Here is a 21,176-nt window from a genome sequence, read left to right on the forward strand (position 1 = left end):
GAAAGAACAAAGCTGTTCACAGGTATATGAAGCCAAATTATATGAAACAATACCAAAGCCATCTACTTTTGAGAGAAACTGCATATAGAAATAAAGAATGCTATTTGTTGCATTGAATGTTGACATCAGATGCTTCTTAGCAAAAATTTGAACATCTGAAGTTTCTTTGGAATTATTTTTTTCTCTGGAATGATTTTTATCTCTGAGTCAAATGGTGCAGAAAATTAATAACAGTTGTTTACAATGTGTGCGGCCATCTGAAAAACCCTAAGGTTGGTTTCCAATGTGCTAAGAATTGTTCAAAACTCAGCTGTAACTGTGGGTAGTAACATTTTCGAAGATGGGAATTGATGTTCAGATTTTTAATCCACATTTGGACTCAGTAATGATTGAAACATTTTTACACATGAATATAATGGCTCCTGCCATGTGACTGCCCATGGACATGGGTGAGAGAGATTAGAAAGACTGAAACCCTAGAATTAGAATGATTTTTTTGGATATGTGACACAAACTTTATTAAAAACCCGATATTGTGAAACCGGAAATGTCATAACCTAAAGAACTGGCACCCATACCCATAGGCCGCAACAAAATATTATTAAAAACTATTAAGTGGTAAAAAGCCACTTTTAAGTGTTAAAAGAATGTTAACATTAGACTGGCCGTTATAACCATTCACCTTTTCTTTTCAGCTTCAAGCTTTTCTTTCTTCTTTTTTTGCTCTTCCATCCTTTCAACACGGGCTTGATGACGCCATCTGAAGAGACTGGGCGTGTCAATATTTGGATGAGTATCATCTTCATCATCAGATACCTAAGGAACAATCATAATATAACACAATGTAATAATGTCAAAAGCACCTTTGACAATGACTTAACTAAAGTGTAGTGATGGTATCAAAGATCCATCAAATTTAACCATTAAATCAGATTGAATTTATTTTGTCAGAAAATAGCTCATTAATCACCCCTCTTCTATTTCAAATAAGTCGATTGACTCAATCAAATGGAGTATTGCTCTTGGTTACAACTGTAAACTTTGGTTGTTTTCACTTAGAATGCAATACAATAACATTGTCAGGATGAAAGTGGAGGAGGAGGATGAGAATAAAAAAAAGGCCCTTTTCCTTTTATTCAATCAACTTGTCGGTTATGGACCCTAGTCCTCTCTAAATTAGTATTGTACAAGAAAGAATACTCACTTTTTTCTTCTCCACCAACGAAAGTATCTAAGATTAGGGAGTTTAACAGAAATTCTAAATATAACTCACAAACCAATGTCATATGAATGAGCTGGCAACACTGATTACAAAACACAGAGACGCCAACTTTAAATTTGGCTCACAGGAGTTTCAGACACCACTCGTAGGAATTTCAACGCCGAAAGAGGAATTTCCGCACACAAGAAAAAAGAATTCAAATGGTATTTGATATTGTGTTTACATATTGTATAGTTCAAAATAGATAATTGATTAGAATTATATTATGACACATAAACACATTGCCAAATACAATCCCAAAGTTTCCTTATTTCAAATGAAGTAAAGCGCCAAAACCTAATGGTAGAGATTGTAGTACTGGTGGTAATGTGGTGTTGGTGGTTGTAGTAATAGTAGTAGTGATGATGAAGATGTGATAGTGGTTGTTGTTGTAGTAGTAGTGGTAGTGATGATGATATGGTGGTGGTGGTGGTTGAAGTAGTAGTTGTAGTGATGATGATGTGTTGGTGGTATAGTGGTTGTAGTTGTTGTGGTCGTTTTTACAATGAGGTGATGGTGGTTGTAGTAGTGGTGGTAGTGTTGTTGATGTAGTGGTGATGGTGGTTGTAGTAGTAGTAGTGGTAATGATGATGTGGTGGTGGTGGTGGTTGTAGTAGTAGTGGTAGTGATGATGTGGTGGTGGTGGTTGTAGTAGTAGTGCTCGTGATGATGATGTGGTGCTGATGGTTGTAGTAGTAGTTGTAGTGATGATGATGTGGTGGTGATGGTGGTTGTAGTAGCAGTGATAGTGATGATGGTGTGGTGGTGGTGGTTGTAGTAGCAGTGGTGGTGGTAGTGATGAAGATGAAGTGGTGGTGGTGCTTGTAGCAGTGGTGGTAGTGATGATGTGGTGGTGGTGGTGGTTGTTGTAGTAGTAGTGATACTGATGATGTGGTGGTGGTGGTTGTAGTAGTAGTGGTAGTGATGTTGTAGTGGTGGTTGTAGTAGTAGTGGTAGTTGCAGTGATGATTATGTGGTGGTGGTGGTTGCAGTAGTAGTGGTAGTGATGATGTTGTGGTGGTGGTTGTAGTAGTAGTAGTGCTAGTGATGATGTGGTGGTGGTGGTTGTAGTAGTAGAAGTGGTAATGATGATGTGGTGGTGGTGGTTGTAGTAGTAGTGGTAGTGATGATGTGGTGGTGGTTGTAGTAGTGCTCGTGATGATGATGTGGTGCTGATGCTTGTAGTAGTAGTGGTAGTGATGATGATGATGATGTAGTGGTGGTTGTTGTAGTAGTAGTGGTAGTTGCAGTGATGATTATGTGGTGGTGGTGGTTGCAGTAGTAGTGGTAGTGATGATGTTGTGGTGGTGGTTGTAGTAGTAGTAGTGCTAGTGATGATGTGGTGGTGGTGGTTGTAGTAGTAAAGTGGTAATGATGATGTGGTGGTGGTGGTTGTAGTAGTAGTGGTAGTGATGATGTGGTGGTGGTGGTTGTAGTAGTGCTCGTGATGATGATGTGGTGCTGATGCTTGTAGTAGTAGTGGTAGTGATGATGATGATGATGTAGTGGTGGTTGTTGTAGTAGTAGTGGTAGTGGTAGTGATGATGATGTGGTGGTGATGGTGGTTGTAGTAGCAGTGGTAGTGATGATGATGTGGTGGTGGTGGTTGTAGTGATTTAGATGAAGTGATGGTGGTGCTTGTAGTAGTAGTGGTAGTGATGATGTGGTGGTGGTGGTTGTTGTAGTATTAGTGATACTGATGATGTGGTGGTGGTGGTGGTTGTAGTTGTAGCGGTAGTGATGTTGTAGTGGTGGTTGTAGTTGCAGTGATGATGATGTGGTGGTGGTGGTGGTGGTTGCAGTAGTAGTGGTAGTGATGATGTGGTGGTGGTGGTTGTAGTAGTAGTGCTAGTGATGATGTGGTGGTGGTGGTTGTAGTAGTAGTAGTAGTGGTAATGATGATGTGGTGGTGGTTGTAGTAGTAGTGGTCGTGGTTGTAGTAGTAGTGGTAATGATGATGTGGTGGTGGTGGTTGTAGTAGTAGTGGTAATGACGATGTAATGCTGTTGATGGTTGTAGTAGTAGTGGTAGTGATGTTGGTAGTGGTGGTTGTAGTAGTAGTGGCAGTTGCAGTGATGATGATGTGGTAGTGGTGGTTGCAGTAGTAGTGGTAGTGATGATGTGGTGGTGGTGGTTGTAGTAGTAGTGGTAGTGATGATGTGGCGGTGGTGGTTGTATTTGTAGTAATGGTAATGATGATGTGGTGGTGGTGGTGGTGGTGGTTGTAGTAGTAGTAGTGGTAGTGATGATGTGGTGGTGGTGGTTGTAGTAGTAGTGGTAATGATGATGTGGTGGTGGTGGTTGTATTAGTAGTGGTAATGACGATGTAATGGTGTTGGTTGTGGTTGTAGTACTAGTGGTAGTGATGATGATGTGGTGGTGTTGGTGGTTGTAGTAGTAGAGGTCGTGATGATGATGTGGTAGTGGTGATTGTAGTAGCAGTGGTAGTGATAATGTGATGCTGGTGGTTGTAGTAGTAGTGGTATTGATGATGATGTGGTAGTGGTGGTTGCAGTAGTAGTGGTAGTGATGATGATGTGGTGGTGGTTGTAATAGTGATGGTAGTTGTGGTAGTGGTAGTGATGATGATGTGGTGGTGGTTGTAGGAGTAGTTGTGGTACTGATGATGTGTTGGGGGTTGTAGTAGTAGTGGTAGTGATGATGATTTGGTGGTGGTTGCAGGAGTAGTGGTAGTGATGATCGTTGTAATACTAGTGGCAGTGATGATGATGTTGTGGTTGGGGGGGGGGGGGGGGTGGGGGAGGTATCCTGGGAACAAATTGACCTCACCGGAATTTAACGGAAGTTGCCCGGAGCCCGGATTTTTTTGCTCCAGACCGGAGTTTTTTCCGGTGAAACCGGAGTTTTGGCATCACTGCAAAACAGTTTGAATTTTGTTTCTATCTTGATTAGAAATGTAGATACGGCAGTTCAAAGGCTGAAATTTCAGACCGATTTATACCCCAAAATTACCATTGGAAAGTTGTGACCGAAATCTCGTGATATTAATAAAAAATGGTTAAAACAATCAATATGGAGTTCTTATTATATATCGTATACCAAAATGTTTGTCTTATCGAGGACAATGCATTTACATTAATAAAGAGGAAGATAAATATTTCAAAATAACATATCATTACATAATATGATGCAAATCTTAAAAACTCGGCTAGACGTAAATAAAAAAAACAAATAAATGCATTTGAAAATTGCCAATTTTAACTTCATATAACTTCTGGAATTTTTAATGGATTTTTCGTTAACCGATACCATTTAAAAGGAAATTGAAAGACGAAAATAATGATACCAAAATATCTGCGATATCCCTCTTTATAACGAAGTTATGCATCTTTAATTGAACCCCCCAAAGGCTGTCATTATTCCCAGACACCTGTCTGGGAATAACCAATTTTCGTTATTCCCAGACGCATGTAACAAGTTGGCAGAAAGATTTTATGCAAAATGCCAAACTAGGTGTGAAAAACAGGGCTGGTGAGTCGGAGTCAGAGTCGGGAGTCGGTTGTTTGAGGGTGGAGTCGGAGTCGGTTTTAGAAGTCCCGACTCCGACTCCTTACCACTTTCAGACATTGCATTTTTATATCATTCAATGTGTAATATTTTAGATACTAGATATGATTGTTCTATTCTTTTAAATGTTTCAATATTATTTTTACTTAACGACTTTATAATATTTCAGGAAACGGGAATATTATATTTATAATTCACTTTGAAAAATTAAAACTAAAACTATTAAAACCTTTTCAAAACTAAAATTCACAAATAGTAATCTTTTTTGTGTGTTTGTTTTCATGGGAAAAGGGGATGTGTTTTATCTTTTAAATTTGATGATCATTAATCAATATTAATGTGTTTATTCGAAATGAGCTAATCAGTCTGTAGCCAAAAAATTATGAAGAGCTTGTACTTTTAATGATGCAATGTCAAATATGAAGCGGCTTGTATTGTTATAATACATCTACTGGGGAAAAGCTAAAAGTAGCTGTGAGTGTTGGTTGCATATTATTACCTATTAATACTATGCTCGAGGAGTCGGAGTCGGAGTCGGTTTAAAAATAACCGACTCCGCCAGCCCTGGTGAAAAATACCAAATATTCTGAAAAAAATACCAGTGATTGTTTCAGGCCTGAAAATGGCTGGTGAAAAATTGAACTTTTCGAGGATGCGAAAATAGACCAACCAAACCAAAAAAGTGGATTGACAACACAACCCAGATATGACACATATGCCATTCTCGGTGCCTCAATTTTCCTCACATAGCAAGAGAAGAAATCGCTGTTAGTGTCTTGTACTTCAAGCCATAACCATTTAAATTTATTTTTAACACCTTATTCTAAGGTAAGTAAGTCGCAACTACGATCTAAAAATACTTCAGGCATATTAAATAGGAAGAATAATTGAATTAATAACTGAAAAACTACTAACGATATCAGCATTCAGTCACCTTTTTGATTCGAAGAAAAATATTTATTTCGCATTCATATTTTTCCAGTTCACTTTCAACTAACCGGATAGAGATAATGAACTGAACTGAAATAAGGAGAATGGAACGGCGTGTGTGTTGGTAGCAAAATAGAAAGAAACGGCCTGGTCCCCAACACGCTATGTGTGTAACTGGGATTACTGACTACGTTGTGTGTGATCGAGGACTCGCAAATGCGAGTGACAGACACTAGCTAGCTACATGCGGGCAGACACACAATCTGTGGGCAGTCAGTAGGCAGTGTGGAGGTGGTGATAATTATTGACAAGATGCAATGCTGTCTGGTTTGTTTTGTCTTTGACGAGATAAGGAAAATGTTTTTTTGTTTTTTAAAAATAGACTCTCGTGGAGGCACAAAATAAAACACTTTTATTTTCTTTTTAGTTGGTTCTGTCTTTTGACGATACGAATATATTTTTGTTTTTTATATAATTTTTTTTTTTAAATGTCAGAATTTTTAGAGCAAAATCGTACTGTCGGAATTCCGAGAATTGTCGGAAGATTTACAGGCCTGTTATTTGTGTCCCAAAACCGTCAATCTCAAGTGATATTTAACACAAGATGAAAGTAAATAGTGATCAAATGTCAAATCCAGCTTTTTTTTTTTTTTTTTTTTTAAAAGCAAATGGATCAATGAAATTTCTTTTGTCTCTTTGAACTGCAAACGTCAAACTGGCGATTCGCCTTTTTATTTTCAACCAGGAACAAAGTTGTTAATCATCAAATCTGTTCATAGTCCACCAACCATTAAAATTTTCACTACCTATCTACCTGTTAACTTTATTGATCATCCTTGTTTCTATAATCTGTTCATTCTGGCCACAATTTTGGGGATATTGATGATGGCCGGGAATTTGTTTATTTTGCGTTTCTGAGCATGAATTCCTAAAACTGTGTTTATTGTTTTAAAAAAAATAATTGTTTTTTCCTCTAACTGACCATTTGGTCGCCCTCTGAATATTTCTGTTTGTTTGCTTTTTAATTTTTATTAAAGAAAGAGACACACATACACACTCACAGTCTCGCATCCGTTACAAACTAATTTTGCGCACCAATTTTTACTGCACTTATGCACCAAATTGCATACCTATCTAGAGACACTTTTTCCCGTATCTTTTTCTCAATAAACTTTTTAAAAAACCTTTGTTATTTTTGCGCTGCACCCAACGAGACGTAAACACACACGATTTCGCGAGGACCGATTTTTACCCCAAAATTACCATTGCAAAGTTGTGATTGCGTGATTTTAATAAAAAATGGTTAAAACAGTCAATATGGAGTTCTTATCATAAATTGTATACCAAAATGTTCGTCTTATCGAGGACAATGCATTTACATTAATAAAGAGGAAGATAAACATTTCAAATTAACACATTATTACATAATATGTATGACGCAAAAGTTACATAATCAAAAACTCGGCTAGACGTAAGAAACAATTTGCTATATCACTTTTGGATTTATCTCCAATATCTCACTGAAACAATTCCCCTCTTTGATTTAATACATAGAGAATAAAAAGGGTTTGAGAGTATTTAAATGAAAAGATATAAACATGTTGCCAATGACATATAATGAGTTTATTATTACCTCTGGCAATTTAATTGCATATAAATAAAATGATAGATTGAAAAAGTTCAAATAAATTGAAACGGATTCCCTATTTTAATTAGAAGGAAAATTCTGCTTTTAATACTTTAAAAAATTCTGCTGAACCACTTTGGATTTATTGCTATTACATCATTTGAACTGACAATTAATATAATTTTATTCCCCCAACTCCACCCCCCCCCCCCCCCCCCTTTCACTTATCAATGTGTAGGGGTGTCAAATTTATAACTAATAGTTCTTACCATAATAATTATCAAGGCTAAGGGCTTTAGAATATGGACACAAAAGATAACAAACATAACTAAACATATGGGAAAGAAACTTGATGACTTGATGGCAAAATAAAATAATATTAAAGCAATTGGTATTTTTAAAATATCGATATTATTAATATCGAATTTCACAAAGAGAAGAAATATACAAACTTTTAAAACAAAAACCACAAAATGCCCATAAAAAAAGTTGGAAAGTATGTATTCAAAATAAAAACAAAGTAAATAATAGTACAGAAAATATTATGGACTAAATTTTAAATAATTTGGAACTAAATTTAAAATATCGATATGAATATCGATATAGTCGGGCAGCCATGATGAGAAGATAATGTAAACATGGCATTTCGGTGCAGAGTTAAAAAGTGTCTGCGCATCGATATAGAGCCCTGAAATTTGGCATGAATAAAGTTTAGATGTTATTCTAAAAACAAGCGTTTTTATTTTTAAAACACACGAGGTAAATAAAAAAATAAATGCATTTGAAAATTGTCAAATTTTAACTTCATATAGAGAGGTGGGCCTTTGGCCTACCAACCTCCGCTGAACGTCCAACTCGCCTTGAGCATGCATTCACGTAAAATATAAATATATATTTTTTAAAACCCACCTCTGTTTCAAAAACTAGCATCTTTCAACTTTCTAAGAAACATTTTGATTTTTCAGAACTTTAGTTCGTTAAAAAATACCGGCCAATCTGACCCGTTGAGTCGAATGAAAACGAAACTTTTGTTGTTTACACGGTTCAAAGGAAATGCCGTAAATAAGCTTTCATGGACTTCCTGTGTTGTTTTTACAGTGTCACGTGACCGTTTTGAGAAATTTGTCGTCTGCTACAAATAATTAGACCGGTCGGGGGTAGATATTTTCGTTGGAGCAGAAAAAAAAGTGAATATTATTTCTTGAACTTGTAGAGAGGCCTAGGGTCCAACAGCAGACAAGTTGATTGAATGAAAGAAAAAAAGGCCTTTTTTTTTATCCACCGCCACCACCACCGTGAGAGTGGAGGGGGGGGGGGGGGTGTGTGTGTGTGTGTGTGTGTGTGTGTGTTGCATGAAGACGAAAGGGAGACGTGTCGCTTGGTGACCTTGGTGACGTAGAGCATATCAACGATGCTGGCAGGTGTTCTTAACCCCTTAACAGCGAAGCAAATTTTTTGCTTTCAGATAATAGTTTGCATTTATATTATTTTTTAACGCAGAAAAATAAAAAGTTTCCACCTTAAGAGCAGTAAGAATATTGATAAAAAGCGCTTTGAGCACGTTGGGTGGATATTGCCCTATATAAAAGCTCATGTTTTTAAATTGTATTTTGTTTTTTTGTCTTTTGATGAAAACGGTAAGATTTTATTTTTGGTCCAAGTAAGATTGATATTCGCCTTTAAAAGGTTAAGCTGTTTTGTTTTTTTCAGGTTTTTGTTTTTTTCAAATGCCTAGTGAGAGAGAAAAAACAAAACAATCCTACATGTATCTGCAAACAGCAGAACGTTTTCAGTTTACAATGAGATGGGAAGGGGAAGGGATAACACTATGACAAGAGAGAGAGAGAGAGAGAGAGAGAGAGAGAGAGAGAGAGAGAGAGAGAGAGAGAGAGGGAGAGAGAGAGAGAGAGAGAGAGAGAGAGAGAGAGAGAGAGATGGGTGGGGGAATGGGGGGGATAGTAAGGGGAATGGGGGGGGGGGGGAATAGTAAGGGGAATGGGGGGGGAGAGTAAGGGGAATGGGAAAAGATGAAAGAAACAATGGGTTGCCTGATGACGTAGATCAAAGGATTGTTACAGCGGTGTTCACGGTGCGTACTTCGTGAAATTTTAACCTTTTACAGTGACACTGATTTTTTTCTCCAGATTGCTTATGCAGAATAAATCATTTCCACCAAGAGAGCAGTAGTAAGAGTATATTTCGACTCGGGCTTCAATTAAACTATAAATCGCAAAGCTTGTCTTTTAATGATAACATTAAGACTAAGATATGGAGTTTGGGGAGTGTAAGATGGAATCTCGCCATTAATGGTTAAAATTGTTTTGATTTTTTTAAAAATAACACACACACACACACACACACACGAGCGCGCGCGGTCACGACAGCAAGGACCATCTATTGCTTGTGTTGCAACGGTAAACCAGTTTACGTGTACGTAGATCCTGAGGCTAGATGCCCCGTTACCGTGTACGTAGGCACTCCCAAAAAAAAAAATAAAAAAGAAAGAAAGAGACACACACACACATCACACACAGTCTCGCATCCTCTACGAACTAATTTTGCGCACCAATTTTTACTGCACTTATGCACCAAATTGCATACCTATCTAGGGACACTTTTTTCCGTATCTTTTTCTCAATAAACTTTTTAAAAAAACCTTTGTTTTGTTTGCGACGGCACTCATTGAAAGAGACGTAAGCGTCCACGATTTCGCGAGGAATTAATCATGAAAAAATGTAGGATATAATTTCAAACACAACTTTTGAAATTCATCAAGGATTGTCTAGTACCGAATATTTTTTGATAGAAAACAAATGTATCTTCAAATCTAAACTGCTTTTGACGGTAAGCCAGGGCTGGCGAGTCGGAGTCGGTAGGAGTCGGAGTCGGAGTCGGTTTTAGAAGTCCCGACTCCGACTCCTTACCACTTTCAGACATTGCATTTTTATATCATTCAATGTGTAATATTTTAGATACTAGATATAGATAGTATCCAGGCCTATAGAATTTGAAAAAAATTACATTGGTATTAGCTAAAGGTGAACTATGCTTCCAAAACCCCCTTTCCTACCCAACCTTCATAATATTATTTAATGTGTTTATTCGAAATGAGCTTATCAGTCTGTAGCCAAAAAATGATGAAGAGCTTGTACTTTTAATGATGCAATATCAAATATGAAGCGGCTTGTATTGTTATAATACATATACTGGGGAAAGCTAAAAGTAGCTGCAAGTGTTGGTTGCATATTATTACCTATTAATACTATGCTTGAGGAGTCGGAGTCGGAGTCGGTTTTAAGGCTGGAGTCGGAGTCGGAGTCAGTTTAAAAATAACGACTCCGCCAGCCCTGCGGTAAGCGGTAAGTTTTTTATTTATTTTTCTGTCCAAACGAATGATTTGTCCTGGTATAGAAGCTAAGTATTGGTAACACCGGCTCACCTCTCTAACTTCTGTAATTTTTAATGGATTTTTCCTTAATTGGCACCATTTAAAAGGAAATTGAAAGACGAAAAGAATGATACCAAAATATCTGCGATATTCCTCTTTATAACGAAGTTATGCATCTTTAATTGAACCCCCCAAAACGCGAACGGCAATCTCCAGTCACAACTGTCCTATGGGCGAGTTGGGTCACAATTTGACCGCCACTGCTGCTGCTCATTAAACTGAAACTGCCTCTTCTTAGTTGAAAGATACTAGAGAGGTGGGCCTTTGGCCTACCAACCTCCGCTGCACGTCCAACTCGCCTTGAGCATGCATTCACGTAAAATATAAAGATTCTTCTTAAAAACCTACCTCTGTTTCAAAAACTAGCATCTTTCAACTTTCTAAGAAACATTTTTGATTTTTCAGAACTTTAGTTCGTTAAAAAATACCGGCCAATCTGACCCGTTGAGTCGAATGAAAACGAAATTTTGTTGTTTACACGGTTCAAAGGAAATGCCGTAAATAAGCTTTCATGGACTTCCTGTGTTGTTTTTACAGTGTCACGTGACAGTTTTGAGAAATTTGTCGTCTGCTACAAATAATTAGACCGGTAGGGGTAGATATTTTCGTTGGAGCAGAGAAAAAGTGAGTATTATTTCTTGGACTTGTAGAGAGGCCTAGGCCCACCAGCAGTCAAGTTGATTGAATAAAAGAAAAAAAGGCCTTTTTTATCCGCCGCCACCGCCACCGTGAGAGTGGAGAGGGGGGGGGGGGGGGGGGGGGGGGGGGGGGGGGGGGGGGTTGCATGATGAAGACGAAAGGGAGACGTGTCGCTTGGTGACGTAGAGCATGTCAACGATGCTGGCAGATGTTCTTAACCCCTTAAGGGGAGGGGCGACACCTGAAACTATTTTCAAGAATAATGGCTATATCCAATATCTTTTTATATTGGGACATTGCTCATGACCAATGGATTCGAACCATGTGATTTATTTCGGTGGGCGTGTCCGGTTGCCATGGTGACGGCCGCCATCTTGGATTTTACTCTTCTCTGGGTGCTATTTTTAAAAGTTACTTTCTCAATAAGTTTCCATGGAATTTTCTTGACATTTTGCATGATTGTATTTTTGTATATTATTAAAAAAAATACAGAGCATTTTAAAAAATATTTTTAATAGATTTTTATTTATAAATTTAAAAAAAAAATAATTTTTCGGTATGATAAAAATCATGTTTTTTGACATAAAAATGTCAATTTTTCAAAAAATAATAAAGATATTTAAAATTCCTTCTGTATGATTTTAGATAATCACTATAGCTCTAGACATGCAAAGTTTTAAACAAATTGATTGATAAATGACAAAATAAGATAAAAAAGATTGTTAAAAAATGTCATTTTGAGAAAAACGAGATCAAAGATAACAATGAATGAAAATAATAAGACAAAACGGTACAACCAGCTCAAAACATACCAGCACCGTATGAGGGTCCCCCGTGTTCTTTTTCTGCCTCCCTCTGGGCTTTTTCACGGGTCTGAGCTTTCATTTTGCCTCTTTTTTTCTCTTTATGTTGAGCAACCCTTATGCTTTGGTCAAGTCTTTTTGACTCTGCTTCCTGACTCAACATCTGGGAGTGTTTTCCCAGTCCACCGATGCTCAAAGACACTTCAGGGATGTTATTTCTGTTGGACCAAAATTATACTCTGCACCAAACTCAACTTTTTTCAGGGAATGGAAGTATGTTTTATGGCATCTTGACCAAACAGAATTATGAAACCTTTCGTTTGGATTTTGTGCTGTCTTCATCTCACAACAAATCATATACACAGGCTTCAAGTGCTCATGAAGCAAATCAAAATTCAAAGGTGTATGTAGACGCTGCTTGTGTCAACAGGATACACATGGCAGCAATATATTTTTTATAAAAGCATATGGAGTCCGGTTCAGGAGGACAATACCTATGTTGAGGAAGTCATTGGTGGAATAACCGTGGTAAAGACCGCAAGAATAGCCCATCTCATTTCTTTCCGCTGCGGCATTGCTTGGAATCGCTTTATCATAATACTACTATCACACACCCAATTCCAATCAAAGATTTGTGGCCACGGATCAACCATGAGCCATCATAACTTTCTTGCTTTCTTGGCTTATGTAGCAAATAATTGTTGCCAACGTTTGGATTTTTTGGTCACTTTAGGTATATTTATAATAATCCAGTAAAAATTGGAAATATTTAGAGATAATTAACGTGAATACGTGTCAAAATTTGATAAAACAACTGATCAATCGGAATGTAAACAAATCGTAGTAAAAGTAATAGTAATAGAGGCGAACTTTCACCCTGACTCAACATCCAATCCCTGGCGCGGAGTCGGAGGTCGAGAACAAGGTCAGCCAATCAGATCGCACCATTCGTGATCACGTTGTATTTACCTGACAACTTGACCTCTATCAGCTGTTTGACACACAATCTTTGTTCGCGACTAACAGTTTCTAAACCCCTCCCCTGCCCATATTGTGATATTTATGAGACTGAAACCTTGTCAACTGAGACGGGCAAAGAGTAGACTAAACTATCGATATCAAAATCTACAACATCGATATGTATTATAATGCTTTTCAGCCCTATTATTTTCAGTTGAATTCTCACAAAAAATTGAAAAGTTTGGTATTTTCATGTCGACTTCCATGTTTATGAAAGACGATTTACAGACTTTATATTATCCAAATCACCTTCACAGTGCTGAAAATATGTGAAAAAATGATTGTTCTTTTATAATAAATAAAAAACTGAAATTTTATATTTTGACCCAAAAATCGATAATTCAGGTGTCGCCCCTCCCCTTAACAGCGAAGCAAATTTTTTGCTTTCAGATAATAGTTTGCTTTTATCTTTATTATTGTTAACGGAGAATACAGCTTTTCCACCAAGAGAGCAGTCAGACTATCGCAACTCGGACTTCAATTGTCTATAATCGTTTTGCCGTTACTTGTCTTTTGATGAAAGGGGGTTTGGGGTTAGGTCAAAGATCGAATTTGGCCGCTAAAGGTTGCATTGCTACTGGGTTTGCTCCCCCCCCCCCCCCCCCTCCTCCTTTTTTTTCTTCTTGTTTTTCAACTTAGTATTGTTGATTGCTATTTCCTTTTTTTATGATTAGCAAGTGCCGTAGGAGTCTCACAGGATGCAGGAGTACTGCAATTAACCCTTTGCCAGTGACATTGATTTTTTGTTTTCAAATAATAGTCGTCATTTATATTATTTTTTAACGCAGAAAAAAAAACAAACGTTTCCACCATAAGAGCAGTAAGAATATTGATAAAAAGCGCTTTGAGCACGTTGGGTGGATATTGCCCTATATAGAAGCTCAAGTTTTAAAATTGTAATTTGTTTTTTGTCTTTTGATGAAAACGGTAAGATTTTATTTTTGGTCCAAGTAAGATTGATATTCGCCTTTAAAAGGTTAAGTTGTTTTGTTTTTTCAGGTTTTTTTTGTTTTGTCTTTCAAATGCGGATACGCTGCTTCTTCTTTTTTTTTTCCTCAACTGGCAAGCTATCGCTGTACTTACCCGCATGGCTTGCACACACAAAAGGATACATCTAGGTCACAAAACCTTACATCCAGGTCACAAAATCAGACAACTAGGTCACACCTCAAGATATCTCTGTTTCGTTTGTTCCAAGATAGCAAAACAAACCAGACGTCTTGGAGTTCGAAAGAGCTTTCCATAAAATATTTGTTATTTGCAAGACCCCCAGAAACCAATTCCCTATACAGCTCTTGTGCACGGTTACTTATGACCTTGATTTCTTTTGTACCCACCCCCAAAATCCCACTTATTGTGTGTTATAGGCAGAACATAATAAATAGCTGGGCTGCCACGTGCGTGACTAAATTAGCCAAAGAGAGAATCTATACTTTGGCATTAGACACCAATTACCTGATGTCTTGGTTTTTAATCCTAGCCGAGTGAGAGAGAAAAAAACAAAACAATCATACATGTATCTGCAAACAGCAGAACGTTTTCATTTTACATTGAGATGGGAAGGGATATCACTATGATAAGAAAGAAAGAAAGAGAGAGAGAGAAGAGAGAGAGAGAGAGAGAGAGAGAGAGAGAGAGAGAGAGAGAGAGAGAGAGAGAGAGAGATATGGGCGGGGGGGTGGGGGGATAGTAAGGGGGAATGGGAAAAGATGAAAGAAACAACGGGTTGCCTGATGACGTAGATCAAAGGATTGTTACAGCGGTGTTCACGGAGCGTACTTCGTGAAATTTTAACCTTTTACAGTGACACTGATTTTTTTCTGCAGATTGCTTATGCGGAATAAATCGTTTCACCAAGAGAGCAGTAGTAAGAGTATATTTAGACTCGGGCTTCAAGTAAACTATAAATCCCAAAGCTTGTCTTTTAATGATAACATTAAGACTAAGATCTGGAGTTTGGGGAGTGTAAGGTGGGATCTCGCCATTAATGGTTAAAATTGTTTTGATTAAAACACACACACACACACACGCGAGCGGACACGGTCACGACAGCGAGGACCATCATTGACAGAATGTTGCAACGGTAAACCGGTTTACGTGTACATAGAACCTGAGGCTAGATGCCCCGTTACCGTGTACGTAGGCACTCCCAAAAAAAAGAAAAAAAAGAAAGAGACACACACACACACTTACTCACACACACACACACACGCAGTCTCGCATCCTCTACGAACTAATTTTGCGCACCAATTTTTACTGCACTTATGCACCAAATTGCATACCTATCTAGGGACACTTTTTTCCGTATCTTTTTCTCAATAAACTTTTTAAAAAACCTTTGTTTTGCGCCGCAGGCGGCAGGCACCAACCATTGGACAGATGAAAAACACACACGATTTAGCGAGGAATGAATCATGAAAATATTTAGGATATAATTTCAAACACAACTTTTGAAATTGGCTGTCATTATTCCCAGACGCCTGTCTGGGGATAATAAAAATTCGTTATCCCCAGACAGGTGTCTGGGGATAACCAATTTTTGTTATCCCCAGACACCTGTCTGAGGATACTATCCCCAGACGCATGTAGCAAGTGGGCAGAAAGATTTTATGCAAAATGCCAAACTAGGCGTGAGAAATACCAAATATTCTGGAAAAAATACTAGTGGTTGTGTCCCAAAACAGTTAATATATCAAGTGATATTTAACACAAGATGAAAGTAAATAGTGATCAAATGTCAAAACCAGCTCTTTTAAAAAAAATATTTTAAAGCAAATGGATCAATGAAATTTCTTTTGTTACTTTGATCTGAAAACGTCAAACTGGCAATTCGACTTTTTATTTTCAACCAGGAAGAAAGTTGTTAATCATCAAATCTGTTCATAGTCCACCAACCATTTAAATTTCATTACCAACCTACCTGTTAACTTTATTGATCATCTCTTGTTTCTATATTTTGCTCATTCTGACCACAATTTTGGGGACGACTGGGAATCATTTTTATGTCGCGGACGAATTCCTAGGCCATGGTGTTGTTCGCCACAAAGCCCAAAACCCACACCTGTTATTTTCCTGTCTGCTTCGCACAAGACAATACAATTTAGTATCACACGTCCACAGAACTAGATCCAACAACATATTTTTATTCGAATCAGAGATGAAAATAACTACCAAAACAAGGAAGCAAAAATGGTGGGAATATGTTTAGATCATATATGAATTTAAAATATTCCGATAGCGGTGTGGATAGGCAGCTCAGTGGGTAAGGCCACCTTTCATTTTACTCCTTTTAGCTGCACAGATTCGACCCAGTCGCGACCCCCCCCCCCCCCCCCCCCCCCCCCCCCCCCCCCCCCTCACTATTTTTTTTTTTTACTATTCTTTCTTTCTTCCCAATTGATTTTTATTGTTTTCACTTCTGTTCCGAGTTCCGAGCAAGAGTTTTTTTTTTAATCAGTTGAATTTTTTATTTCTCCGATAATATTATTTCATTATTTAATTTGCTCTAGATCTATTATTGTTTTTTTTTGTTTTGGTCAATGATAATAATAATAATAATAATAATAATAATAATAATAATAATAATAATAATAATAATAATAATAATAATAAAAATAATAATAATAATAATAATAATAATAATAATAATAATAATTGTAATATTTGTTATTATTATTACTATTACCATCATAATCATTATTATATTATTATCAATAATAGTATTATTTTTATTATTAATACTCTTATTATCATACTATTACTATTATTATTATTATTATTATTATTATTATTATTATTATTATTATTATTATTATTATTATTATTATATTATTATTATTATTATTATTATTATTATTATTATTATTATTATTATTATTATTATTATTATTATTATTTTGTTAACACTATTCCCTGCTCCGAGGGAAATCTCTCTTTTTCTTTTTTTTTTTTATATTTTGACCTAAACCTTAGAGTTTTTTGTTTGCTAAACCTTTATGTAAATGTTCCGTTTCTGAGCATGAATTTCTTAAATTGTTTTTATTTTTAAAACAATTATTGTTTTTATTTTTAACACAATTATTGTTTTTTTTTTTCTCCTCTATCTGACCATTTGGTCGCTCTCTGAATATTTCTGTTTGTTTGCTTTATAATTATTTATTCTTTTTAGACACTATTTGAGATCGGATGTGGGACGAATATATTTGCTAGAAACTAGAAAAAAACAAGAGAGAGAGAGAGAGAGAGAGGAGAGAGAGAGAGAGAGAGAGAAGAGAGAGAGAGAGATAGAAGAATTTAATAATAAAAAAAGAGGTGGGGGGAGGATGGATGGGACATTTATCCCTTTCAACGTTCTGTAAAAAGAAGACGGAATTTAAAAAAAAAAAATACAAAAAAAAAAAGTGACGTTACCAGGATTCGAACCCACAACGTCGATTATGGTCAAACTTCCAGGGCAGACGACTAAACCATTCGGCCATGACACCCACTTCGAAGTCGACGCATATTGTGTATATGTAGTAACAACTGATTTTAATGTTGGTTAATTTTATGTTTTTATAGATATTTTATTAACTTTCCTTATTTCTATGTGCATCTGGAAATATTCCATATTCTGGAATGTGGATAATTGTTTAAAAGAGCGGAGTTTCAAATATGCGTCTGGGGATAATGAAAATTCGTTATCCCCAGACAGGTGTCTGGGGATAACAAATTTTTATTATCCCCAGACAGGTGTCTGGGGATAATCACAGCGTTTGAAATTCATCAAGGATTGTCCAGTACCGAATGTTTTTTGATAGAAAACAAATGTATCTTCAAATCTAAACTCCTTTTGACGGTAAGCAGTAAGTTTTTTATTTATTTTTCTGTCAAACGAATGATTTGTCCTGGTATAGAAGCTAAGTATTGGTAACACCGGCGCACCTCTCTAGTTTTTGAAACTGAAACAGAGGTAGGTGTTAAAAAAAACAAAAAACATTTCTCTTTAACGTGAAGGCATGCACAAGGCGAAGCGAGCGTTTCAAGGCGCCGATTCGTAGGAGTAGAAGGCGCGCCTCTCTGTCTCAACTGACTGCGAAGAGGTGGCCCTCTGCCCTCTGCGTCTATGACTATGACTGATGATGACTGACAGTGTCAGTGTGACACTGAATAAGAATATATATGAGAATGAGTTAACCAAACAACATCGTAAAGGAAATAGCTTTAAATGGATAAAGCTCTCATAAACATTACCTCTATGTGGTCCCATTTGCTGTAGTTGATGCTAGACATCTTGACCAGAATTTACTCTAACTCTATAGTTCTATCTTGGGAAATTTCTAGGAAAAGTGAAAGACAGTTGCAAGGGAAAGTTCTAGTGTTGGGTTATTTGATCGCTTTTACCCGATCGACGATCGAGCCAGCGTCCGCGAGTCAGCGTCCGATCTCAATGCCGGAAGAGCGAGTCAGTAAAACGATCGAGTTACTAAAACGATCAGGCGGGTTGTGAGCTTGAGACGAGCTTGAGACGATCTTGACACGTGAGACGAGCTTGAGACGATCAGGATCCGAGCGAGCGGAGGGGTAACGAGTGTTTCGAATCATTTCAAATTCAAACGATCACAGTTTGCCATCCGATACCAATCGCCAACGTTTGCACACGGTAGTCTGTGGTTCTTCCACAGCCCTCACTCCTTGTCAGATGTTAGTGTGTCTGGGTGGCAGGGAAATTCGTATAGGTGTATCACGCGTGTGTGACAAGTCTTCATTAAACCTACTCAAGTTTGACTATCACACACACACACACACACACACACACACACACACACTAAGGCTATTTCTATGACACACACGCATCCATCTATCAATGAACACTCCTACAGTATTGCGGCTATGTGGTCTAGTCATGACGTACCTATAGTACTCTAGTCGGCCATGGGTCTAGTGCATTATAATGGTCTAGTGGTATGACACCCGCGTTCGGATCGGAAAGTCCTGGGTTCGAGCCTCGCGCTCGGTGCATAGTTGAGTCTTTGGACAAGGCTCTTTACTCACATTCTCTCACCGTACTCAGGTGTAAAATGAGTACCTGGCCGTTAACAGCCTTGTCTTTGTCTGAAAAATTGTAATATCGTCTAACAGGCGGCATGTCCCGTCCTACATATTAAATGTTGCTGTTGACCAGGGACCCCTTTACAAAGCGCTTTGATCACATTTAGTGGATATTGTAAAGCTCAATCTTTTAAAGTAAAACATTAGCTTTGAATATGGAATGTTTCAATTTTAGATGCCTGTGTATTCTTTGTTAGTTCCCATCATCATCATCATCATCATCATCATCATCATCATCATCATCATCATCATCATCATCATCATCATCATCATCATCATCAGGGGCAGCGGTACGGTCTTTGGTTGGCACCCGAAAGGTACCGAGTTCGATCACCCGCCGCTGAGTGGTCTTGAGCAAGTCACCTTGCCCTAACTAAATTTGCGGCGCTGCACTGCGGCTGTCGCCTGGGTTATTCCAGTCTTCCCTTAGAATAGACCCGAAAGACGAATCTCCCCTAGGGATGAATAAAGGGAATTATGTTTAATTTATTTATCATCACCATCATATCAGCGGGATCATCATCACCACCACCACCACCACCACCCTAATAATAATGAATAAAATAAATATCAACACATTTCAATGTAATAATCAATCTAAAATCAATCAGTGCTCCCAAAAGACCCCTTTGATTTCTTTGTCTAATTCGTTCCATACTTTTGGAGTCCCGACAAAGAAAGATTTTCAGCTAACTATAGTTTATATATGGGAACATTAATCAGTCGTTTATATTGGAATCGGAGTTGTCTAGCAGGTGTATTAGTTCAAAGCGCATTTCCAAGGATTTACCATGCTCAATGAATTTCACAATATTTAATTTAATTTATTCCTCCGGCACGCCATATCGACCATACATCCATTTCGTACAGTAGGTACCGATCGCTGTTTGGAGTCTTTTTGTATTAAAGCTCTTTACAATACCCGTCATTGCTTATAAGATAAGAATGCATTCACACCTGAGTCAAGTGCCTTACACACGGACTTAACGTCTGGATCACAATTTTCAACAATCACTGTCACTCATTCGGCCATTGACAAGGCTTGATTTTGTGACAAGAGACACCGTACCACTGAGCGACCGAACAAATAATCACCATCTGCGCCATCGTCATCATCATCATCATTATCATCATCCTCATCACAGCCGTAACAGCCAGCAATACACAATCATCATCTTCGGGTCCGGTCTATCGGTGTGAGGGTGGAACCTGCTAAAGTATTTCATTTTTTAAACAGAAACACGATAATCATCATCATCATCATCATCATCGTCATCCATTGTCATCGGCATCGTTATCATCGTGTCCGGGCAATCCGTGTGTGTCTGGGTGTGGAACCTGCTAAATATTATTATTATCTACCTACCTAATAAAAACACACCATTCTTGTTCATTTATTTTTCAAATAATGAAATGAAAGGCACGACCTTTTCCCGCACACACAAGAGGCGATGACGACCAGTGACAAATTATGGGAGGTGGGGGCGGCCGACAACTTTTGGCGCGACATAAATATGAAATGTTAAGGTGACAGCGGGATGATGGTGGTGGGAAGGGGGGGGGGGGCCTCAACCCTTCACCATCAACAACTGTTTGATGGCGTGTGTGTGTGTGTGTGTGTGTGTGCGTGTGTGTGTGTGATGCGACGAACGATCATAATCAAGGCTGCCAGACAGCCAGATTTCTACTTGCCCAAGTAGTCAAATAGACCCCAAATAGCCAAACACCACAAGCATTCTGACTCCCTTGAAAAACTCATTGGTTTTGATTAACAAAAGAATCGACTACAGTTGGATAAACTTATCTTTTCATTATTTTAAAATAAAAGAT

The 21,176-nt window shown here is 37.7% G+C and overlaps 1 protein-coding gene across 2 annotated transcripts in view; it reads right to left on the minus strand.

The window, feature by feature from the left end:
• Positions 1 to 18,683, minus strand: part of LOC144968268 (hsp90 co-chaperone Cdc37-like) — a 41,310-nt gene extending 22,627 nt beyond the window's left edge. Inside the window, exons 1-2 of one of the 2 annotated variants that reach the window (XM_078906455.1) lie at positions 18,489 to 18,683; positions 683 to 816 (exon numbers count right to left, since the gene is read on the minus strand). In XM_078906455.1, coding sequence (XP_078762581.1) covers positions 683 to 816; positions 18,489 to 18,527 — 173 coding nt within the window. In that variant the 5' untranslated portion in view covers positions 18,528 to 18,683. Of the gene's footprint in view, positions 1 to 682; positions 817 to 8,255; positions 8,377 to 18,488 lie in introns of those variants that run through there. The other variant, XM_078906456.1, reaches the window with a different exon arrangement.
• Between the last annotated feature and the right edge of the window lie 2,493 nt (positions 18,684 to 21,176).

This window comes from Berghia stephanieae, chromosome 3 (assembly GCF_034508935.2).
Source record: "Berghia stephanieae isolate SIO BIC M18660-M18661 chromosome 3, UCSD_Bste_1.3, whole genome shotgun sequence".
In the NCBI taxonomy this organism is placed as follows: Eukaryota; Metazoa; Mollusca; class Gastropoda; order Nudibranchia; family Aeolidiidae; genus Berghia; species Berghia stephanieae.